Raw genomic sequence first — 21,982 nt, 5'->3', positions numbered from 1 at the left:
CGCCAAGATTCCATTTGTCTCTGTATTCCAACACATTTCCCACCTTAATCACGCCCAGCCCTGCCTACTTGTGCAAATTCAGCAGCTTTCTTGCGGCCTGCCCAAAATCACATATATGTTTTTCACTACCTTTGTAAGAGACTTGCACTGTTCTCTCTTCTCTCAAGCACACAGATACACTTATGCCCACGCTTTGTAGAATAGACTATATTCGCGTCCTATGTAATATTGTTGCTACCTATCCCCTATATATCCACACCCAAACCCATGATATCTCAGAGATCCCTATGCGACGACAAAACGCCCTTCCCGTGCTGTAATCCTAAGAGAACGAAGAGCTCAACCCCTCAAATCCCAACCCCGGCGCCCCTTCCCTGTGTATGTGCACCCCCAAACTGCGCCAAAATGCCCAGAACGCCACCCTGTCCCCCCTTTCTCGCCTCCTCCTGCGCCTCCGCTTCCGCCTCATCATCCGCCTGTGCGAGCTTCGTCGTTTTCCACGAATCTCCAAAGCTGCTATCTTCCTCCATGATGCGGCTCGAGTTCCGCGTAGGGAGGTCGGCTTCGTCGAGCTCGTCGGGGTCTTCGAGACCGGTGAGGGGGTTGCGGTATTTTGCTTGCGCCTTTTGGAGTGGGGAGTTGCGGGGCTGGTGGTGGGGGTCTAAGAGGATGGAGTTCATGGGTGATGCGCGGCCGGGCGCGGGTATGTTTCTCGAGGTGCGGCGCTGGGTAGATTGACGGCCTGTGGTGCCTCTACTTGTGGAGCGGGCTGCCATTTCAGGCGGCGGGGCCTGTGTGGAAGCGCCGGCGAGAGCGCTGGGGAAGACTGGGGGAGGGTGGAAGTTCCGTCGGTTTTGCAGACGTCTGGCGTTGTGGCCGCGGCCGGCTGGTGCATAGTTGTCTAGGAATCCGTAATAAGACGCGAGCATCTTGTTATCTTTGGTTGTATAGTAGTCTTCCCGTAGCCCGGAGTCTTCGCGATCATTTGCGTGATTGTTCTCTCCGCCGCGTTTGAAGTCGAAAACGGCGAAGGAGCAGACAGAGCCCAGGCCATCTACATGGACGGTAAATTCGCGGAAAAAGTCGACGATGCGCTCAGTGCTATTTGTCAGTTTGAAGGCGAGGATATAAGGCGTGATGAGTATGCTCAAAAGCTCTTCAATGAAGATGACGACTTTGAGTTGATAAAGCGAAGAGAACTCATTGCGAACTTCGTCGGTATTAAGTCGGCCTTTCCAGGAAGCTGGCTCGTAGCGGGTGTACTCGATGACCTGCTTTATTGCGTAGCCGGCGTCGACGACTAATTCATCTTTCCTACTGCTGCTTCGTGCTATCCCGTAAATGACACCGAAGATTCCAAGATAGAAAATGACGTTTCTACCAGGCGTAATCTCGAATCCGAGGAACAACTCGGAGTCATATAGCGTGATCATGCCGAGAACAGCGGCGAATGCGCCAGCAACGAAGGCCACAAAACCGGCAAGTTGCTCCGTCTTATCCTTAGGAAACATGGCGAGGTATCGGTCCGCAAAAGGATATGCCATTTTTTCCCGTCGTTCAAACTGGTGCGGCAACTCATTGAATTCGCGGAATTTCCACTGCGCTAAGGGTGTGAACATTCGGGTCCCCAGTTGAGAGGGGTCTTTGTGGTACTCCTGTTCGTACATGTAAGCTCCAAATTCTTGATAGCAACCTCATTCAAACTTACTGTGAAATATTTGAAAAGTAACGACGCTATGAAGAACAGGACAGCCACCGGCGCACAGACTACGCTTATCATAGCTGTAGTCCGAAACCTTGCATTCAGCTTGTCAACCAGCTCTCGCCGGTTGGATTCTTTGAGGAACTTTGGGTCTATCTCGTTGTTCTGACCAAAGGCAAAGTCGATCACCGAGAGTCCCACATGCCATTCCGTAGTCCGTGAGAAGAATTGACGTGTTCCCAAGAAAGGTATTTGAACGCCTAGATCCATGACGTCCTTGTTGAATATGGCGATAAGGTAGTTATCGCGTCGCATGACCCGGTTAGCAATGTCATGAGCATCCATCCGTTGTCGTGACTTGTCTTGAAGAATCCTGCGGGCTCGAGGCGATATATTCTGTGCTGTTGAATAGTTAGAATCTCTAAGAGCCATCAAGCGACTGACAATCAATTGCCAGCTAGCAGACTGAATATTTCGATCCGGGACGTCCAGCAGGTAATGGTAGAAATTGTACATGTTCCACAAGGCAGGGATTTCCCTTAGAAGGCCAGCGAGCTGAACGAACCAGGTGACGATGAATATATAAATGAAGAGTTTCCAAAATCCGTGGATTCTGTTTATTGGTCAGCCACGAGCAATGCAAATTGAGAAAGCATCGCTTACTGCTGAGTGCATTTCGGCACGAGGACTTCTTCCATGGTTTTGCTACTCGAGAGATTCTGAAAGTTGATGCAGAAAACAAGAAACGTTAGAAATCCCGTAATAAATGCAGATTGACTAGATCTTGTCAGTAGAGACACATGAATGCGGACATCAGGAACTCCTTACAGAAGCGCCAAAACTCTAGAAAGAAGGATCGACCAAATGCCATGGCCAAGATAGTAATGGTACACCTTTCGGAGAAAGTCATCAAGGTCCTGGACGTTGACCCACATCCACATTGCTCTCTCTTTTGGATCGTTTGAAAGCTGACCAGCACCCGCTGGAAGAGGGCCCCTAGCGGCGCGTGGTAAGTGTCGATCATCGTTATGAAGCCGTTGTTGTGCTTGGGCAGTCTCCCACTGTGTTCTAGCCTGACGACTAGCAAGTCCTGGCACAGGAGGAGGGAGGTAGGGATCAGGTCGGCGGTTTGCTGGAATGCTTTGGCGTGGAGGCTCATCCGCCCCTTCAAGAAGCAGGGACTCCGGAACATCGTCGTCGTCATCGGAGTGTGCTCCTCTCCGTGTAGCAGACGGCCCCCGTCCAGGATTCGCCCTAGAACCTGCGTGCGGTCCGCTCGTCCTTCGTTCTTTGTTGAGGAAGGCGGTGCTCTCAGTTGTGATATGACTGCTCGTGGCGTCGGCCAACAGGTGGTCTAGGTCCTGCTCCTGAAACCGTTCTCCAAGATTCTCTTCGTCAATGTCCATACTAAGTCCGTCTTCGATATCAGAGGGGTCGGAGGGGTTGCGTCGGTGTCGATGGTCGTAGTTGGAGTGTTCATCGGAGGCAGAAGGCAGGAGCCTCGAGAGTATATTGGAGGCCATCATGGTGGAGAAGAGGTGGCGGGTTGTGCAGAAGCCTGCGGCCGCTGCGGGAGGTGAAGGGAGCTGTCGTAGACGCGAAGGCGGGGGATGGAGGTGGAGAGGGGATCAGTGAGAGATCCACGCATGTCCAGGCTCGCATCCATGGATCCCGGGTCATTAGTACATGGCCTCAGCAATCGCCGTGATAAGTGTCGGGGAGGGTGTTTGTGGTCAGGTGGAAGAGTCCCGAATCGTGGTCGCCTGGCGAGTTGACTCTGGCATTCGTCCCGTCTCCAGGCGTGCCTGACGTGTGATGCAGCTGGTCATCGCCCCGTTTGCGGCGACGGCCCGCGGGTATGCAGGCTGCTGAACTTGTCCACGTGCAGCGGATCGGAAAAACACTCGCCCATCACCAACCTGTCGACAAACTCGATGCACTGGACTCGAACTATAATACTCGGAATGGCGAGCAGTTACTTCCAGGAGAGGTCCACTCCCGCTTCGCCAGACCTCCTGTCGCCGGCCACGCCCTCTATCGGGGTCTCGTCCCGAACCTCCAATGCTCTATCCAGCAGGATCACCAGCGTCCTGTCGGCATCATATGCTGACCTCGATATTCGAGATGCCTTGGAGACGCTCAATGGCAGGGGCATTCGCAATACCGCCGAGACAAGGCGGCAGTTGAGGCTAGATGTCCAGAAAGAGGTTATCCAATGCAACGGTGACATCGTGAAAGATTTCGGTCAAGTCGCAGAGGTTAGTCAATCATATTATCACTCGTGCCGTTGTTGACTTTCGATGAAGCAACTGAAAAGAATTGGGGCGGCGATCTCGAATCTGAACCAGAGCTGTGCGGACCTTCGTGGGCACATTTCTGCGGCAAATCAGGAGACTGGCCCTGTTCTGGAGGAGGCAACCAGCCTTATGAATCAAAGAAAGCAAGTTGAGATGAAGCAGCGTGTGCTGGATGCATTCAGTTCGCACTTTGTCATAACCGAAGAGGAAGCTACCGCATTGACCTCCACCGCCGAGCCTGTGGACGAGGAATTTTTCCAGACCCTTACCAGGGCAAAGAAGATTCATTACGACTGCCAAGTGCTTTTGGGGACCGAGGATCAGCGACTTGGCCTTGAGATTCTCGAGCAAAGCTCCAAGCAGCTGAATTCAGCCTTTCAAAAGTTGTACCGCTGGATTCAGCGTGAGTTCAAGACCCTGGACCTAGAGAATCCTCAGATCAATGCCTCCATACGAAGGTCTCTGCGAGTGCTGGCAGAGCGGCCAACGCTATTCCAAAGCTGTTTGGACTTCTTCGCCGAAGCGCGGGAAAATATACTATCAGATTCATTTTACACCGCCCTCACCGGCTCCGCTGCGGATTTGCAGAGCTTGTCGTCCATGAAGCCAATCGAGTTCCATGCTCACGACCCCCTCCGATATGTGGGGGACATGCTTGCTTGGGCACATTCAGCCACTGTCTCAGAGAGAGAAGCACTCGAGGTCTTGTTTATCTCGGAGGGCGATGAGATTGCCCGCGGAATTCAAGCAGGTCTAGAAAGCGAACCTTGGTCCCGACTGGAAGGCGACGAGGAAATATTCGACGGCCGCAAAGCCTTAAACCAACTTGTCAGTCGCGATCTTACAGGAGTTGCACGACTGTTGCGACAACGAACCGAACAAGTCATACAGAGTCACGAAGATGCAACTCTTGCGTACAAAATTGCGAATCTCATTGCTTTTTATAAGAACACCTTCTCACGGCTACTCGGCAATGACTCCGAGGTCCTCGATGTCTTTACCGGACTGGAGGAATCGGCAATGAGGCAATTCCGTGCAAACATGAGAGACCATGTTGCTGCTGTTCAGAGCGACCTTGCAGTTGCTCCGGATGACTTGTCACCGCCAGAATTCCTTGAAGATGCACTTCAAATGCTCAAGACATTGGCAAAGAGCTACGATACATCCATTGCCGCAACCGACGAACGAGACAACGGGTTCCAAGCCGTACTGTCCGAAGCCCTTGACCCGTTCCTGAGTGGCTGCGAGAACCTATACAAAAGACTCGCCGACCCGAAGAACGACATATTTGCCATTAACTGTTTATTAGCGGCTAAGAACATCCTTGCACCTTACTCATTCGCGAGTGATCGCATCAGCGAGATAGAAGATACTATCGGCGAGCACTCCGCTAAGCTGGTAGAGTCTCAGCATCGATACTTGACATACGAATCTGGCATTGACGTCTTGCTCAACGCAGTCAGCGAAATGTCTGACTCAGCGGAAGACATATCATCTCTTGCTTCACTGGAGCCTTTTAAGCCCGAACACCTGATTGCCACAAGCCAGCAGCTAGATGACTTCCTTCCCTCGGCGCTTATGGACGCGGCAGAAAATATCAAAAGGCTGAGGAACTCGAGAATGGTTCAGAAAATCACGGAGGAAGCAGCAGACAAGTTCTGCGAGGATTTCGAGTTCCTGGAAAGTAAGATTATAGCAGCGGATGAGTTGCTGGATGACGAAAGTGAATCGGAAGATCAGGCAGTGGTGAGGCTAAGGGATATTTTCCCTCGCACGAGCGATGAAATTCGGGTTCTTCTAAGCTAGAAGGAATAGGCTGGACGACGTTTCTTCTTGAAGCCATCGCACGAAGCTTGTAAGGTAGAATGCACCCCTATTTGGTTCATACTTCAAATTGTCCCTAGTGAATGCGACTCCGGATAGCCAAATGAGACCTCACGTCTGCTGAGTAATTCGAACCGTGTCCGCAAAATGCTCAAGTCTGCGGTTTCTTCTTCTCCCACTCCTCAGGCGTATGACACTTGGGTGACCATGCGTGTATCGCAGCAATCTCCTCCTTCAGCGCGGCATTCACAAGTCGGTGCCTTGCCAGCGTCGTCTTCTTCGTGAACTGTGGCGAGACAATGATAGCTTCAATCATTTGTCCACATCCGTCTAGATTGGCATTTGCGGTTAGCGGCTGAACAATCTGGGAGGAACCTGTGGGCCCATAGATATGTTTAACAGATACTTAATAAAAGGACGACATAACACCCTCATCTTCCACAATCAAATATAGTACCTTTATCATCAATTTCCACGTGCGTAGCCTCTAGCTTCTCAATCAACTTGCTCTTTAGCACCTCTGGTGTGATGCGCTGCATCTCAGCAGGCTCGTCGGTCGTCGAAGCCATAGTTGCGGGAGTCGACTCGTTGATGTTGAGGTTGCTGAGGGTTTGAGGCAAGCGCGGGTCCATGGCTGACTTTATAAATTTTATCAATCTTATCTGATGTCGCCGTGCCTTCACGCCGAATCTCGGATGATGACGTGCTCGGCCTCAGTTTTGGACGCACGTGATGGGGGGTTTAGCGTGTTTTCTTCCAAGTTCGTTGATCGGCATTGCTTTTTCATACAACACCATTCTGGATATTCTGGAGCAGCTTCATGTTCAAGACGGTTGCAAGGTCGTTCATGATGACTTCTCCTACGGCTTCGGCACCCTTTTCGAAGGCGGTGGTTAATGCTATGCGGAAACTGTAAGTTCTACGAGCGCGTACCGCAGAGCTCTCGCTGACGAGCATAGCTATCCAGAAGCGTTGGCAGACAAGAGCTGGGACAACACTGGGTGTACGATCATTTCTGCCACCAAGTACTACAACAGGAAGGCTAACAACAATTCTAGTACTCCTAGAGTCTCCCTTCGACCCTCTACGGCGGCAGATGAACTCGGTCCTTCTCACCGTTGACCTCACAAAGGCAGTCGCAGACGAAGCAATTGAACGAAACGACTCCGTAATCGTAGCCTACCGTACGCCTCAGCCCCCTCTCTGAACATCCCAAGACCTAACAAAGCTCCAAGCATAGACCCCATTATCTTCAGAGGCCTCAAGTCAATCACCCTCGCCAACAGCCAGCAGCAGTCGCTACTTCGATTAGCCGCTGAAGGGATAAGCGTATGGAACTCTTGAGTCATACTCGGACTCTCGCTGAGCAATTCCAGGTATACAGCCCTCACTCAGCCATTGACGCCGCCCCCGGAGGGCTTGGGGATTGGCTCGCAGATATCATCACCGGTGAACCAGCTACAGCACCAGAAGAGGGCGCCATGATCACAGACGAGACGTCCTCAAAATCCTCGAAGCCTTCGACACCCCAACCACCCGAGGACGACCCATTTCTAGAGCCCAAGCGCCCGATATACCTGCTGCAACACCACCCCTCTACCGCAAACCTCCAAGATGGCGATCTGAAACTGTACGCGCTCCCCTACCCCCGCTCGTACAAGTCAGAACTGATGGATATGTGTAATAGCGCCTCAACAGCTCACACCCGCCACCCAATCCGCCCTCTCGACCTCCCCGCCCACCCCGGCGCCGGCATGGGCCGCATCGTGCGCTTCTCCAAACCCCAATCCCTCCCATCCCTTATCGAACGTATCGGCCGCGGGCTGGGTAACCCAAAAGGCTTCCCCATCGCTATACCGCAGGGCAAACAAATATCCGACATGTCCATCTCTTCTGTCGGCATCTGCGCAGGATCCGGGGGCGACCTACTCTCAGGCTTAGACGTCGATCTGCTTTTCACAGGCGAGATGTCGCATCACGAGGCGCTGGCGGCGATCGAGAAGGGGCAGTGTGTGGTCACGCTTTTCCATAGTAATAGTGAGAGGGGATTTTTGCATAGTGTGATGAGGCAGCAGTTGCTGGAGGCTGTAAAGGCGGAGTGGGAGGTTGTGCGGAAAGAAGAGAGGGAGAGGGAGGGGGTCGGGGAGGAGGTGTTGGAGGCATTGGAGGATGGGTATGTGGGGGTGGAGGTTAGTGAGAGGGATAGGGATCCGTATGGGATTGTAGTGTCCAAGGTTTACGATTAGGAGTCGGTGTAGGGTTGATACCATGGGTTGGAGCGTCATCAGGTAATTTGACCTTCTTGCTGTATACTTTGCTGATGAATGGATACGAAGTTGCCCTAGCACTGATGATATGAGTCTCCCAAGTGGACAAATCAGGCCAAGGCAGTAGATTGATGTTTGGGCTGTGTAAACGGGAGCCAGTACGGACTCCAGGTCACCAGGAAATCCTCAGCTCTGATTGCCCTAATCTGGTCTCATTTATCAACGTCAATTGCACAAGAGTCCAGATCAGACCATTGGAAATCGTAACAATTTACACAGCGTCGAGAAGCATAAACGGGAGCTAGTCCGCAACTTGGCACATCTGAAAATTTGGAGCCTTAACAGACCTGATTTCAAGTGCTTTTTCCGATGTGAAGCTCGCAAGCCTTTAAATCAGACTCCCGAAAAAGCTAATGATCTGCATACAGTTGAGAAGCATGACCGAGAGCCAGTCCATCGTTTTGGTCCTGGGTCAATCTACTGAGTGGGTCCCGGCATTTTACAGCATTTCATCGCTCAACCACGCCCCTTTTTCAGTATATAATATCCAAGAGGCTAGATTAAACTATGGAACTGGGATCAAGTTAGACAGTATAGAAGGGAGTTCTTCACGTTTCCTGCTCATGCATCAGACCTACAACAAATTCACAACATCGCTCGCCACATCCCCGCAATTCGTGCCCCACATGTCCGGCTTCGTCTGCAGCCAAAACACCCCGTCCTCAACCACACTCTCATTATACGTCCGCCCCAGCTTCTCCACCACCCGGAACCTGATCTCCCCCTTCTCCACCGCCTCCGCAAAACCTTCTTGCAGCATGTCGTCCTTTTCAAACTTCTGGTACTCCAGCGTATGCAGCAGCCCGCTGAAGTACTGGTGCATGATGTACCCCAGCGACTTCTCCCAATCCGGGCGCTCCTTCGCGACGCCCGGCGCGGCCTTGAGCGTGGCGTAGACGGCGGCGAAGTTGGGGTCGAGCACGATCTTGTCGTTGGCGAGCTGCGCGGCGATCTTCTTCTGGAGGTCGGGCAGCTTGGCGTCCCAGACCTGGGCGATGTTGAGGCGGGCGGAGTAGGAGAGCGCGGCGGCGTCGGGGTTGGCGGCGCACAGGGCGGCTTCGAGCGTCTCGATCTTGGTCGTCTGGCTGATGTTGGTGCCGAGGTTACCTTCTTGGAAGAGCAGGCGCAGCGTCCCGTCGTGGATGTCGCAGGAGGCGTAGCTCACGCTGCCGGTGGTGTCGAGGGCGAGGGTTAGGGTGTGGGCGGTGGCGACGGTGTTGAGCTCGGTCTTGCCGAGGTCACCGTGCTTTTCGAGGAAGTATTTTAGGTTCCAGATTGTGTCGGCGATGTAGCTGGGGGATTGCTTAGTGGGAGGGTTGGGAGGGTGGTGGTGCGAGAATGGGAGAATGGAAGGTATGCGGAGTGGGTTGGTCTTACGAGTGCAAGCAAGCTCCTAGATTGTCTTTGCCGTAGCTGTCGTCTTCGGCATACGCCCAGATGGCGTTGGGGTTGATGTCAATCTTCCAGGTTTCGCCGAGGATATCGGTCAGTTGCTTTTCCAGACCTTCCTTCTTGCTTTCGAAATTGTCACGCACTACCACACATCAGTTCTAAGTCCTAGACATGTATGAGGAGATGGGGATATGTTCACCATTCTTGCGAACGGCTAGAGGGAGCTTCGCAGCGGGTTCAAGGACAGTAGGCATGATGGTGGTTGATTTGACTAATAGTATTTTGAAAGACAGGACGATGAAGAGTAGAAAATGATCAATTGAAATCCTTGAGCGAACTTTGAGAGCTAGAAATCCCCTCTTCCGCGGCTGTACCTACATTTTATACAATTCCCACCAACATAGCACCAAACGCCCCCCTCGCTCCTCAAGGCTGCCACCGCCATCGGCCCTTGAAGCTTGTTCAGCTGAACACTATAAAACGCCCGCTGTCAAAGCTTTCGTAAATAGTTTCGAGCCAACTCAGGGGCTCGCAGGCCTAGATGTGGCTGATGTGCGTAGCGTGCAGCTTCGGCTTCAGGCAATTTCACGCATTTGGTGCCGACATCTGCTTGCTTTCCCCCTGAACGTCAAGTTCCACGCGGGGGGTTCTTTCAGCTCCTGCTCGTATTTCCCTTTCCTGCACATGTTGAAGTAATTGCGATGTTGAACGCCACAAAGATACAGCCTGGAACACCAGCCGCAATGCGGGATCGTGCCTCTCTTGGCACGGGCGTGTTCGCTTCGCCCTGTAGGAGCTATCTCAGGCACCAGCAATGCGGGGGGCATTCCTACCAGAATGAAATGAGGCGGGGTGGCTGTGCTGAGGGGTGCTGGAGATGTGGGGGATAAAAGAGGTGGTTGAGAGCACTCCTCGTGCGAGATAGTTCTATGCCTGGTGGGATTGGTGAAGATAATTGTTCCGTCGACCTTGAGCTTCCAAAATACAAAGAGCTTCAAAACGACAGCAAAGGCCACTACAGTTGAGAATGTCTCTGTAAGTCTTTCATTCCTCAATTTGCAACTCCCTCTGACAGTCTCTCCTAGCCCCACCCGCCTCAAGATAGACATCCGCGACAATTGGTCCAAAGATGACACGAAGCTCCAGAAGTCCCAAAAAGCTCTTTCAGATTTAGTCGGCTATAAGATCAACTGCGAGCCCGAATGGCACATGCTGTGGGCAGAAATGCAGCCGCACTGCCCTGACACATCAACCTTCATCCCAAGCGTATGCGCGATCGTGAGCGCTTGGTGTGACGCGCTGACGACTCTGCTCGATGATGAAAAGAATGAGAAATGGGCTGACAAAGTACTGGAAGAGTTAAGTAAGACGAATAGGGTGAAAATCAGGCTTGAGGTGAGCACGAAATTAAGTTCATACGTCTATTAACATCGTGACTCGTTTACATCATGCATTGGGGCGTTGTCCAATTTTCTTTACTTGTCTCCCATAACCCCGAACCAATACCTCATCAGCGTCAACCTTCATCTTTACACCTCTTTCTCAACCCTCGTGTATCTCTCTAACCACCCCAGGTCCTACCCAACCCCACCACCCCCCGGCCAACCGCAACCTGGACCGCTCCCCAGTCCGCCTTCACAATCTACCTCCCCAAAGGCCCCCTCGCCCTCACCTCAGCCCTCTCCAGCGGCTTCAGCGAAGATCTCCTCGCCTGCCTCGATCCCCCCGTTGATCCAACCCCTCTTTCCCAGCGCCAAGTACCAGACGACTCATGGGCAGACATAGAAGTAGACAGCACCAGCGGAACCATTTCCACTCGCGACACCGCCCCATCAATAACTAACGCCCAGAACAAGGGACCGGCTGCGGCTGCGGCTGAATTGGACACCCTGCCCGACGTAGCCACCCTCCCGCGCCCTGAGTATCTGGCCCTCAAACCACCGTACCACATGATCATCACGCACTCGCCGCACGCGAAAGAGATGAGCATCCAGTGCTCGCACCCGCCGTCGCTGAAGGTGGTGGAGGGGTATTTGGAGCGATGGACGAAGCGGGATAATAATACTGTGAATAGGGTATGTGTATTCTACCCCCTTGTCCCACAAACTACATTCAAGGAGCTTTTTTTCGCTGATAGGGTTTGTTGTATAGCCCCCTGCCGCGACCTTAACGCTCCACGAATCGCCCTTCGGCCTTGGGATCCTGCAGGATAGGTTGACGATCAGTACTCAGGGCTCGCGGATGACTTTCGTGTTGAGTCCGACGCTGCTGATGAGTTTTGTGGAGGGGGTGTTGGGGTATGCGCTTGTTTCTGGGGATGGGGGGACGTGGACGTTTAGGAGGGATGTTGGGTTTAAGAGTTGAGATTCGAATGAAAGGCGTAGGAGGGGTGGGAACTGGGAGGTCAGAATAATGCACTGGTGTTGTGGATTGACGTGATTAAGCTTGGAGTTTCGCTTTTAACACACGGTTGCTTCTAAGCATATTCTGTTATACACGATTTTTTTTTACAGAAACGGTACACAATCAGGAACTTCCTTCTTGCTGGACAGGTAGTGGCGGCTGAGTATCTGCTGTCCAGGCAGCCCTCGCCGATTCGACTTCTGTCATGATCGTATCTCCGTCGGCTACTGAAGGCGTTGGAACTGAGAGTGGCCTGTCCTCTACTGATTCGACCTCTACCACGTCTCCACCGGTTACCAAGGGGTGTGGGCCTGAAATTGACCTGCTTTCGGCTAGTTCCGTTTCTGCTACAGCCGTATTTCCATCTGGCATTGAAAAAATTGCGTCTGAGCTTGACGTATCTTCCGGCGATTCGCCTTCTCTCACGAAAGCATGTCTACCGCTCCTCATCGGCAAGCCCATGGTCGATTCATCATCCCTCTTCCTCTTCGCATTGGCAGCGCCCAGCCGACTCAGGAAGTTTTGTTGATTGATCCTCGCTTTCGAGGTTTTGAGTTGACGATTAGCGCCGCTCGTGCTAAGGGTACCCGATGACCTCCTACGCGCCGCCTGGTCCGGAAACGGAGATGGATCTTTCTCAATCACTGGACGGTTATCTCGAGACCGCAGCTGAGCGGTAGATGCCATCAGCTTGGTGGAGCTAAGCCCAAGGAGATCGAACGGAGCTACCGTCCTTAACGGAGCGTGGTGCGAGTCTGCATCTGGGTCCTGCTTTGCGAATAGCATGTCGGTTCCAACGGTAGAAGCCCAGTGGCAGCTCAGGAGCTGGCCTTGGTACGCGATGAGGGGAGTTGAGGTGTGCAGATCTACTATCTGGATGCGGCTTGAGTCGAGAGTGTCTGTCTCGCTCTGTGGAGCTAGTTCGGGAGCTGAGGCCTGTGCTGCTAGCCGGCTGGCTGCCGTCACTGTTGTTTTTGACTTAGTCTTCTTGTACGAGGGACGGCCTGTGCGGGGTCGGTCCTCGGACGGGATGTATGCTGGATCGATGCCTTCCTGGCCTGTGGGGAGGATGCCGGACAGGTCGAGGGTCACGTAGAACTCCTCCGTCTCGTTCTCATCGTACTCATACTCCCATTCATCGTCGTCGGGGGTATCCATTGTCGGTTTTACGGTAGATATTGATTAGTGAGTGTGTGGAAGCTTGAGAGTCAGAATTCAGAGTTTGCCGGTGGATGCGGTGCTGTTACGGAGGTAATGTCACAGTTGCAACCCGACTGTTCCCGCTGGCGATTCATCTCGTCAGCCATGAAGCTATTCGCCTCCTTTTTGTCAGTGAAGAGCTCCTAGGACTCTGCACCATGAAGGTTTACCCGCCTGAACATTCCGCGAGTGCCGCTGACGTCAAACTTGCCCGGCCCAAGCACGTGACTGCTCCGCCGTGGAATCCACGAATCGCTGGGCACTCGGAGGAGAGCCGCTGGTTTCAGCCCGCCACATCATAAGCTGCCTTCGCTGGCCATCCCCCTCAAGCTGCGACAAGACACAAATCATCTCATTCTTGCTGCAGATGCGCGCGACACCGCCATTCCTCCTCCCCATACACCGCCCAACGCAGCGGCGCACCCAGGACTCCGCTGGGGCCAACCCGTGGACGTGACATATCAGTGAGTGCTCTTCCGCCCGTCTCCGAAACAGCGCCCGCGGGAGCTCTGCTCGGGAGCTCTGCTCGGGAGCTCTCTTCTGGGCACCCTCCACCCCCCCTCTCGCCGTCACTCCATCATCACCTGGGCACTCTCTGCACGCCTGCACGCCTGCACGCCCGCACGCCCGCACGCCCACACGCCCTCCTGGGAGCTGTTCCGACTGCACCCTTTGCAGCCCGATTCTCGCCCGAGAGGCTGTCAATAGTGCTGCTGCTGCCCGCTCTTCCTGGCCGTCGATCTTCCGGCGCTTCCACTAGCAACACAGATTCCCGTGCCTTCGCCTCGCTGGCATCGGCGATAAGCTTTTGTCATCCACTCCGGAAGCGTCGGCCTAGCACTTTCTTCACCGAGTACTTGTCATGCTGCCCCATCGTGTCGAATTGGTCATTGTGCTAACCACATGCTGCTGCTTGTCCAGTGCCTCTCGTGCCTTACCACCATGGCCTCGGCCAGGCGCCGCTCCATGAGCTCCTCCCCACCCCACCGACCTCCATTGCTTCCGCAGTTCTGCCAACATTCGCTCCGGTAGCGCCTCTCTCTCCTCCTGCGCCTTACAACGACATTGTTGCGCCGGCCGCCTCCCAGGCATCTCTCCAACCGACTATAGACGTACCCGTACACGATTATTTGCGTAAAGTACCTGGGCAAGCCCCCCCGCCACAAGCTCTCTCAGTCGGCGGGCCATCCGACTGCTCTGATTCCCAGATGAAGGGTCGGAGAGCGCCAATCGCTATCGTCTCGACTTTGCTAAGTCTATTCACCTTTTCCCAATTCTACCAGCGCTCGCTCTTCGAGAAGCTCACACCATATTCCGAACGTTTGGATGAGAAGCAGTGGGTTGCATCGTCTCATTCCTGGCTGGACAGAAAGGCATGCAACTGGTTTGGGTTCTGCGGGCTGGCCCATCTCAACAAAGCCGGATGGGTTGGTCATAACGTGAAAGCTTCCAGGAAGCAGCAGGCGCCAGTTGTCGACGCGGACGACCTCAGCTCCTTTTGGACGAGCGGCAAATCGCGCCCTGAGGACTGGTCCGACGACGAGCGTGTGCTACGCGAGGTGCCCCAATACGTCCTAGAGTATGCACCATATGTATACCTCTACTCGGGAGAGCAGTTCTGGCCTAGTGACATAGCGGAACACCTTATTCACACCACGCCTCATCTTAACTATACGCCATTACAAGCGAAATCTGACCACCCAACTCTGACGAACCTTGACGAATTGAACGCCTGGGGTCGATTTGTCTACCTTCAGAGCGACGACAACGTCGAAGAGCGCCCGGAATGGCTGGGGAGTGCCATCAACATCCCCAACCGACCGGGAGACCCTGACGAGCAGGCACAGCCTTGGGCAGAATGGGACGGCCGAATCGACGGCGAGGTCCCTAATGATGAGCGTGAGAAGTGGTACGATGTCGGCATCGGAAGCACAAGGGACCAAGGTGGCATAAGGCCTGCCCCGAAATCGGGAGGGGAGTCATCCAAAGTGCCAGTCGAGACGCCGGAAGGCGAAGAGCTAGTAGACGACGAGGATGAGGATGAGAGTGAGGACTTGCGCCCCGAGGCTCTTCGCCGCCGGGGCAAGCGGACGGTTGGTGGTCGTAGCGATGCGCCTGCTGTGCTCGTCGTAGTCGACAAAGGCGAGGGCGTGGTCGACGCCTTCTGGTTCTTCTTCTACAGCTACAATCTCGGCAACGTAGTGCTCAACGTGCGGTTCGGGAACCATGTCGGTGATTGGGAGCACACAGTTATCCGATTTCACAACGGCAAGCCAAAGGCGGTCTTTTTCAGCGAGCACAATTTTGGCGACGCTTACAGCTACGAAGCAGTTGAAAAGATCGGAAAGAGGGTATGTTGCAACTTTCGCCATTATTCGGGCTATGGACAGACAGAAAGCTAACCCAAACCATAGCCAGTCGCCTACTCTGCAACTGGAACCCACGCCATGTACGCCACCGCCGGCACCCACCCCTACGTCCTCCCTGGTGGCCTCCTCCACGACGTGACTGACCGTGGTCCCCTCTGGGACCCCCTTCTGAACTCTCACGCCTATACCTACGACTACGTCAACGACACTCTCCGAAGCTCCAACGTCACGCCCCTCGCGCCGACGGAGTGGTTTTATTTCATCGGTCACTGGGGGGACAAGTTCTACCCCCTTGACGACCCGCGCCAATATCGCTTTGTGGGGCAATATCACTATGTCAACGGCCCTCTGGGTCCGCGATTCAAGAACCTCGGCCGCACGAGGATATGCCAGGGGAACAACGAATGCTTGGTCAAGAGCTATATCGGGCCGTCGGATAATCGACGGCTGAAGCGATTTGAAGGCGTGGGCGAGGGTGAGGAGATGAGCGAAGAGGACGTGAAGAGGTTCGTCGGGCCTGAAGAGCTTGAGCACGAGACCTGATGGATGATGAATCGTGGACGATTTTTCATGACACTCCTTTAGCGGGCGCGGGTTGGAATTGGTGTTCGTGGCAGGTGGCGCCAGGCGCGTGAGCATTGCTTTGTTCCTACCGACAGATTACAGACTGAACAAATACCTCGCTACGGATACCAGGATACCCAGAAGGCGTTTCGAGTGTATACCTAGAAAGACAGAATTGCAGATACGATACCCCTTTTCTATACTCAAACATGCTGGCATCCAATCGACTCTCACGTGAACGCTAGCCTTTAGCGAATTTTGTAGTGAGAACGGTGTTGAGAACGGTGTTGAGTACAGAGTGTATTGAAGAGCTTCCACGAGAGGTTGCCCGATTAACAAAGCTCGTTGTCCAGACGCTGTGATATAGAGCATTATAGGACTTTGACTTTAAGCTGGGAATTAGAACTGCGACAAATAGACGGTCTCAAATCAGGGTGGATCTAGGATCTGAATGTCACATAGTCTGGTTGAAGTGTCTTGCAATAGTATACCAGAGTCGTAAACCGCACGGCCTTACTCTTATCCATGGTTCTTCACACATCGTAACTTGCCCTCATTCTATGCTCTAATTCAGAGCGTCTCGAATTTGGCATGCTAAGAGAGCAAGGATTAAGTTCTAGGACGCCAGCATGAAGGGGTATACGCTTAAAGGACGTCTGACCGATCTAAAAGCTAATCGTTCGGAACGTTGTTCGGCGGTGCTTTGATAGAGCTGGTGCATCGTTAATGATGCATCGCGTCTCAGTTGACGGCAAGACATGGCCGTCAGTGCGAGCCCTTCTGATGCTCTACTGTCTTTCTGTCCCGCTCGCGTTTGTTTCTCTTCCTTCCTGATTCTCCCGCAAGCTAAACGTCACAGAAAGGCTGCCGAAACACTAAAGTAATCAGGCGTCGTGCAGCGTCGTAAGGCTTAGTGATAGCGGCATCGGAGCATGGGTGCATGGGAGGCCTTATGTGGTGTGTTTGGCGCGAGAGGCTGATACGACATAACATGTTCATAGGTACTGCGAGAGAATGCCGAAGAGTCGGCTTTGCAAGATTCTGCTCGTTGCCGCGGCCTTTAGTCGCAAGAGTAATGCGATGAATGCATAGTGCTCGGAGTAATAATGAGCAATAGATGGAGGTCAAGAGAGACGCTCGCAACGACGGGGCGTCAGATAAGGGCCTTATCGTGCAGCATATGGCTCATCATCAGCTCTGTGTCCAGCGCGTCAAGCCCACCCCTGAGGCTGTCTTACCCTCCCTGCATACCCTCCTAATATAGACCGCCTCAGTTATTTGCCTGCCTGCTACCTACATCTTTACCCACCTAGATATTCCTCCTTTGCTGCCTTTGTTTCGACTCCCTTCCCGCTCCTATCGCGACGACATCATCATCCTGCCGAGAGGGCATCCCTGCGAAGTACAAGTCATCTGGCACCACCAGCTAGCATTCTGACGACATCCGGTCCCAACAGCCCTTTGCGACGACCTTCGCCCTGCCTTGTGCTTGCTGTTGACCGCGTCTCTCTGTCGCGCGGCCGGACTAATATCTCAGCTCTCGGCGATCCATTCCCCCTCTCCGCATCCCTCGCCCGATCTCAGTCCCGCTGAGACAGCGACCTCAGAAGGACTGGGCCCGTTCCAGCTCCAGCAGACACAATCATGGCCTTTCGCCAGCACCACCGCCCGCAGCAGTCGCGCCAGCTATCCTACCATGAGCCTGAACAGCCAGCTCCTCTCGAGACCGCCCCCTCTCCGCAGCGCAAGCGGCCCCTAGAGGACTCGGAGGAATGGGTCCTTTTCTCCCCCACCGCCCCTTCGACTACCGCGCGTACACAAACTACTTCGACCGAACGAACACCTCGCACCCTTGGCCTGTCCCGCTTCAGTGACTTTGGCTCTCTCGACACTGCGGCTCGCTCCGACCAAGATGACGACAACTTCACATGCCAGGGCACCGACTTGGAGGAGGAGGGCGAATTAGATAGTCTGGATGATGGGTTACACGCCTTTCATGAGCCGTCGGAATATAGCGCCCCGTCGAGGAGGTTGATACAAAGCGGAGAGACGGTGTTGCCCACTCACGATGGCCTCGGTACATTCCAGGCAGATGGGTCTACTATCCAGGAGCAGTTATGGCAATTTGAGCGATCGAGTCCACGGAGGCGGGCACATCAGCGGCGGAGATCGAGTGTTCAGAGGAGGCTGGACGCGTTAGAGGAGACCGAGGAGCTCGATCATGAAGATAACCGGAGACTGAGGATCGAGAAATGGAGGTTAGAACAAAGTAAGGCTCTATTGGAAGAAATCGAGAGGGAGACACGTCGGCGGAGGAGGATGAGCTTGGTGAGTGCCGCTAGGAGTAGCACAGCCCAAGAGGAGCAGGCTTCATCTCGGGCAAGGTCTACTACATCAGGGGCACAGCAAGAAGTTCAGCATTCGTCCGAAGACAACACGGAAAATCTCTCTTTCCTGCAACGTTTTACGAGGCGAATCATCCACGATCTGATGGGCATCGACGAAAACATTCTCTCTGTCATTTTTGGGGAATCCTTGCCCCTGGAGGCCACCCCTGAATCAGCTTCTATTCCAGACACTAAGAGTGTCACGGAGACTGTGCTTGCGGATATCCAAGATACTCCATTCTCTGGGGACCCATGGGAACATCGGCTCCTAGAGCGAATAGCCCGCGAGCTCGGCGTCCTCGTCCACCAGCTCTCAGAGCATCCAGGCGCATTCAGCACCTACCTCCGCACCCAAGAAACCCCCTCATACGCCGGCCTCTCCCTCCCACCTCTTCAAACCGCAAACCTTGAAAACTCTCCACTCACAACAACTCAATCCTCCATACCCTCACCCACAGCCGCCATCTTCGCCCCCACTCTCCAAAAGCAAACCACCTACAGCGACGCCTCCCTCTGGGGAATCGAAGAGGAAGAAGAGACCGACCTCCTCGAGTCCTTCCGCCAACACCAACGCCCCACTTCTACCACCGCCGAAGACCTCGTCCGCACCCAGCAGGACCGCGAGTACTGGGAGCGCGAGCTGGATGTCAAAATGGTCTTCAACTACCTCACCACCCGCTTTTCTTCCCGCCCCTCCATTCCCACCCGCCGCGCCCCTTTAGGCCCACGCAGTAGCTCCGCCCCAGCAGACCCGGCGGGCATGGCGTCCGAACTCGTCTCCGCGCGTCGGGCTGCCTTGATCCGCCAGCACCACCCCCTCGTCTCTCGGGCTGCCGCGTCCCAGCAGTCGGGGAACAGGCGAAGGGATCTGCTACACCGGCATCACTACCTCCATAGCCATACGCCGGCGGCGCCGAGTCTGGCGCTGCGCAACCCGGTGCTGCGGAGTGCGAGCGGGAATCAGCGGACTGGGAGCAGTTGCGCGAGCCAGAGCACGAAGAAGAGCAAACGGAGTGGCGGGAGTGGACGGAACCGGAATTTCTGGGATATGAGCGGGAGCGTGGGGAGTGGGAGTGTGGTGTATGGCGAGGCGTGAAGTGTATGGCAGTAGTGAAGGCGTTTGTTGGGGATGGCAATATAGGAAGGCATAATTGTAGATGATTAAATGGAGAGCGGGCGTTTTTGTGCTTTTCGAGCAAGCTGTGGAGAGGTAGAGCGGGTTTCTCTTCCTTTTCTTATCATCTTTGGGACGGACGGATTTTACGACAACGCTACTCATACTTTGATATCATACTCATGCTCATACTCATACTTATATTCATGTTCAACCTTATATTCGTACTCGTCCTCAAACTCATCCTCATCTACATCCACACGCTGCGTGCCAAAACATAGGTAAAATCGTGCGATTTCTGCTAGGCGCAAGCCACCGCACCCCCTCTATCTCAACGAGGCCACATAATTTCTTCCTAAAACTTCCCCCAAAATTACTCCTGGGCTAGACGAATCTCCTCCCGGTTTTGTTTCTGTTCTAGGGACTGTGGTTGTTGAGTTATAGCCAGAAAGGTGGTCGTCGCGCTGCAAGGTCTCAAAATTGAGGTTTCCCCGACTCAACACCTTTGAGCCGCCTTGGCGGCGGCCAAGACTTGCCGAAGTGAGCGGGAGAGCGCGAGCGATGATGGAATAAGTGTTCCGAGCTGCCGACACGTGGGCGCTTAAGCGCTAACACGTACTCATGCAGAGGCAGGTCATTGGTTCTGTGCACATTGCTTTGACACTGCTTGGGGTGTCCCCCATGAGGCTTCAGAAATCCGGGTGCGATGTCAAGTTCTTTGCAGCGGGATCTGGGCTACGTCCAGGCTCTTCACTGGCCAGCTGCCTTCCGGTGAGAGTCCTCCTGACAGTGCCGTCCGGCTTCCAAAAGTATGTAGCACTCAAGCAGTGGGATACCCGTGTATCCATACTTATAGGCCTAGTATTGCACACTCACGACGTAGCACTTCCTTTCTTTCATAATGAACGAGGCTACCTCAGGCCACTGGCAAGTTCGTTTATTATCTGTATCCCTTTCACACCCGTATCATGGCTTCGAGTTCCAATACCATCTCATAACCCCCCCAATCCCCACCGTTCCCTACTCCCTCCTCCCTCCTCCCTCTTCCCTCTCACTCAGCAGCCGCTTCACTCTCCACCCCTAAGCCTCCCCACATTCTCCTGCCCACCAACCCCCTTCTCCTCCCCATCGCCCTCCTCAGCCTTCGCCTTCGCCTTACCCTTACCCGCGCCCTTCTCTTCAGCAGCCGTCTCGCTCGAACTGTTGCCAATCCCCTGCAGCGGTGCTCCTACAACGCCCCTCAGCGTCAGCCTGAATACCAACTAAGGGGAGGAGGGAGTAAATGGAAACTGACCGATAACGCCATCGCCCCCGACGATCCCGCCCTCCTCACCGCCGATCTCGAGCTTGTCGAGCGCCTTCTGTGCGGCCGTGGCTGCGGATGAGGTGACTTCGTCGACGGCTTCTTTGGCGCGGCCCACGGCTGCGGTTACGGAGTCGGCGAGGGTGGGGGGTGGCGTGGCCGCTTTGGTGTCGGTGGCGACGTCGGTCTGGGATGGGGTTAGGGGGGTGGGAAGGAGGGAGGGCAAGGAGGGGAGATGGGAGAGGAGGAGATGGGCAATGGGTAAAGGGGTGAAACGGGGTGGAGAGGGTGCGCACCTCGGGCTTCTTCGAGGGCGGCGGGATGTTGCCGCGCGCCATGGTCTCGTCCATGAGTTCTTTGATGGCTGGGTTGACCATTTTGGTGCTTGGTGATGGTGTGCGGTGGGTAGACGATGGATTGATTGATTGTGTAGTGGGTGTTGTTTGGCGTGGGATGGGTGGGGAAGAGAGGAGGGAAGGGGAGAGAAAGGTTGGAGTGGTGAGCTGCGGATGACTTGTTTGCTCTTGCTTGTTTGGGTAGGAAGGGGTGGATGAGGTAGGTACGACGGGATACTGGTCTGTGTACACTACTTTAACGCTACTTGGAGTGATCTAAGGGGGTATGGGCGATTTGAAGGAGGTGAGGATCTGGTTTTGACAGGTATGAAACCTCTGCGGGCCACCGCAGGTAGTGGTGAAAGGGTGCATACAGATTAGACCTGTGAATCGTTGCTTCTAGCTCCTATTGGTCCGATGAAGCACCACAGGCGGTGTGAAGCAGGTGTAATGAACCCTTTATTCCCTAGTACTGTATGAGGCTGAGATATGGGAAAGTGTGTTAGAAAGGCACTGGAGAGTTCTTTGATAAGCATGGAAACTCTCTAAGCCACCTCAGATGGTGCTTTGATGGACTCCCACTATATATGACGCCGAGCCTAACACCTACATGGGAGATATAAAATCGTCTATTAAAGCTTGAGAGCACGTGATGTGAGATCATTCGACCAATCGGACTAATCTCGGCGATCTTGGCAGAAAAATATCCAGGTCTCATTTTTCGGAGTGGTGGTTCGCAACTTTTCTTCACTAATCCCCGTAATA

General features: G+C 54.0%; 10 protein-coding genes across 10 annotated transcripts; 5 read left to right on the top strand and 5 right to left on the bottom strand.

Annotated features, from left to right (window-relative positions):
* Window positions 1–202: 202 nt before the first annotated feature.
* Window positions 203–3,491, bottom strand: BDZ99DRAFT_446387 (autophagy-related protein 9). Its single transcript, XM_033717966.1, has 4 exons — window positions 2,531–3,491; window positions 2,366–2,479; window positions 1,709–2,315; window positions 203–1,655 (listed from the first exon to the last, which is right to left on the bottom strand). Exons 1-4 carry the CDS (start codon window positions 3,226–3,228, stop codon window positions 348–350), a joined length of 2,727 nt encoding a protein of 908 aa, XP_033574593.1. The 5' UTR covers window positions 3,229–3,491; the 3' UTR covers window positions 203–347.
* A 175-nt stretch (window positions 3,492–3,666) lies between these two features.
* BDZ99DRAFT_489282 (oligomeric Golgi complex subunit 6) lies at window positions 3,667–5,805 on the top strand (the record flags this gene model as incomplete). The annotated part of the gene is made up of 2 exons (XM_033722973.1): window positions 3,667–3,960; window positions 4,009–5,805. 2 exons carry the CDS (start codon window positions 3,667–3,669, stop codon window positions 5,803–5,805), a joined length of 2,091 nt encoding a protein of 696 aa, XP_033574592.1.
* BDZ99DRAFT_464556 (bola-like protein) lies at window positions 5,700–6,388 on the bottom strand. The gene has a single exon (XM_033720352.1). It carries the CDS (start codon window positions 6,137–6,139, stop codon window positions 5,975–5,977), a length of 165 nt encoding a protein of 54 aa, XP_033574591.1. The 5' UTR covers window positions 6,140–6,388; the 3' UTR covers window positions 5,700–5,974.
* A 232-nt stretch (window positions 6,389–6,620) lies between these two features.
* On the top strand, window positions 6,621–8,410 carry BDZ99DRAFT_464555 (NGG1p interacting factor 3). The gene is made up of 6 exons (XM_033720351.1): window positions 6,621–6,735; window positions 6,783–6,826; window positions 6,882–7,007; window positions 7,064–7,152; window positions 7,200–7,453; window positions 7,511–8,410. The coding sequence occupies exons 1-6, from the start codon at window positions 6,671–6,673 to the stop codon at window positions 8,067–8,069; spliced, it is 1,137 nt and encodes a 378-aa protein (XP_033574590.1). The 5' UTR covers window positions 6,621–6,670; the 3' UTR covers window positions 8,070–8,410.
* Window positions 8,411–8,422: 12 nt separating this feature from the next.
* On the bottom strand, window positions 8,423–10,235 carry BDZ99DRAFT_464554 (uncharacterized protein). The gene is made up of 3 exons (XM_033720350.1): window positions 9,921–10,235; window positions 9,528–9,684; window positions 8,423–9,442 (listed from the first exon to the last, which is right to left on the bottom strand). Exons 1-3 carry the CDS (start codon window positions 9,985–9,987, stop codon window positions 8,725–8,727), a joined length of 942 nt encoding a protein of 313 aa, XP_033574589.1. The 5' UTR covers window positions 9,988–10,235; the 3' UTR covers window positions 8,423–8,724.
* A 334-nt stretch (window positions 10,236–10,569) lies between these two features.
* BDZ99DRAFT_522249 (uncharacterized protein) lies at window positions 10,570–11,906 on the top strand (the record flags this gene model as incomplete). Its single annotated transcript, XM_033725690.1, has 4 exons — window positions 10,570–10,577; window positions 10,628–10,937; window positions 11,117–11,617; window positions 11,694–11,906. The coding sequence occupies 4 exons, from the start codon at window positions 10,570–10,572 to the stop codon at window positions 11,904–11,906; spliced, it is 1,032 nt and encodes a 343-aa protein (XP_033574588.1).
* A 61-nt stretch (window positions 11,907–11,967) lies between these two features.
* Window positions 11,968–13,476, bottom strand: BDZ99DRAFT_499967 (uncharacterized protein). Its single transcript, XM_033723690.1, has one exon. The coding sequence runs from the start codon at window positions 13,101–13,103 to the stop codon at window positions 12,069–12,071; it is 1,035 nt and encodes a 344-aa protein (XP_033574587.1). The 5' UTR covers window positions 13,104–13,476; the 3' UTR covers window positions 11,968–12,068.
* An 877-nt stretch (window positions 13,477–14,353) lies between these two features.
* BDZ99DRAFT_391235 (uncharacterized protein) lies at window positions 14,354–16,057 on the top strand (the record flags this gene model as incomplete). The annotated part of the gene is made up of 2 exons (XM_033715719.1): window positions 14,354–15,496; window positions 15,560–16,057. The coding sequence occupies 2 exons, from the start codon at window positions 14,354–14,356 to the stop codon at window positions 16,055–16,057; spliced, it is 1,641 nt and encodes a 546-aa protein (XP_033574586.1).
* A 1,665-nt stretch (window positions 16,058–17,722) lies between these two features.
* BDZ99DRAFT_391809 (uncharacterized protein) lies at window positions 17,723–19,561 on the top strand (the record flags this gene model as incomplete). The annotated part of the gene is made up of 2 exons (XM_033715749.1): window positions 17,723–18,422; window positions 18,477–19,561. The coding sequence occupies 2 exons, from the start codon at window positions 17,723–17,725 to the stop codon at window positions 19,559–19,561; spliced, it is 1,785 nt and encodes a 594-aa protein (XP_033574585.1).
* Window positions 19,562–20,521: 960 nt separating this feature from the next.
* Window positions 20,522–21,269, bottom strand: BDZ99DRAFT_572535 (uncharacterized protein). Its single transcript, XM_033728209.1, has 3 exons — window positions 21,179–21,269; window positions 20,874–21,069; window positions 20,522–20,807 (listed from the first exon to the last, which is right to left on the bottom strand). The coding sequence occupies exons 1-3, from the start codon at window positions 21,257–21,259 to the stop codon at window positions 20,647–20,649; spliced, it is 438 nt and encodes a 145-aa protein (XP_033574584.1). The 5' UTR covers window positions 21,260–21,269; the 3' UTR covers window positions 20,522–20,646.
* Between the last annotated feature and the right edge of the window lie 713 nt (window positions 21,270–21,982).

Source organism: Mytilinidion resinicola, assembly GCF_010093595.1.
Source record: "Mytilinidion resinicola strain CBS 304.34 unplaced genomic scaffold BDZ99scaffold_13, whole genome shotgun sequence".
Lineage (NCBI taxonomy): Eukaryota > Fungi > Ascomycota > Dothideomycetes > Mytilinidiales > Mytilinidiaceae > Mytilinidion > Mytilinidion resinicola.
The sequence above is the reverse complement of the archived record's forward strand: the minus strand, read 5'-3'. Positions and strand labels throughout refer to the sequence as shown.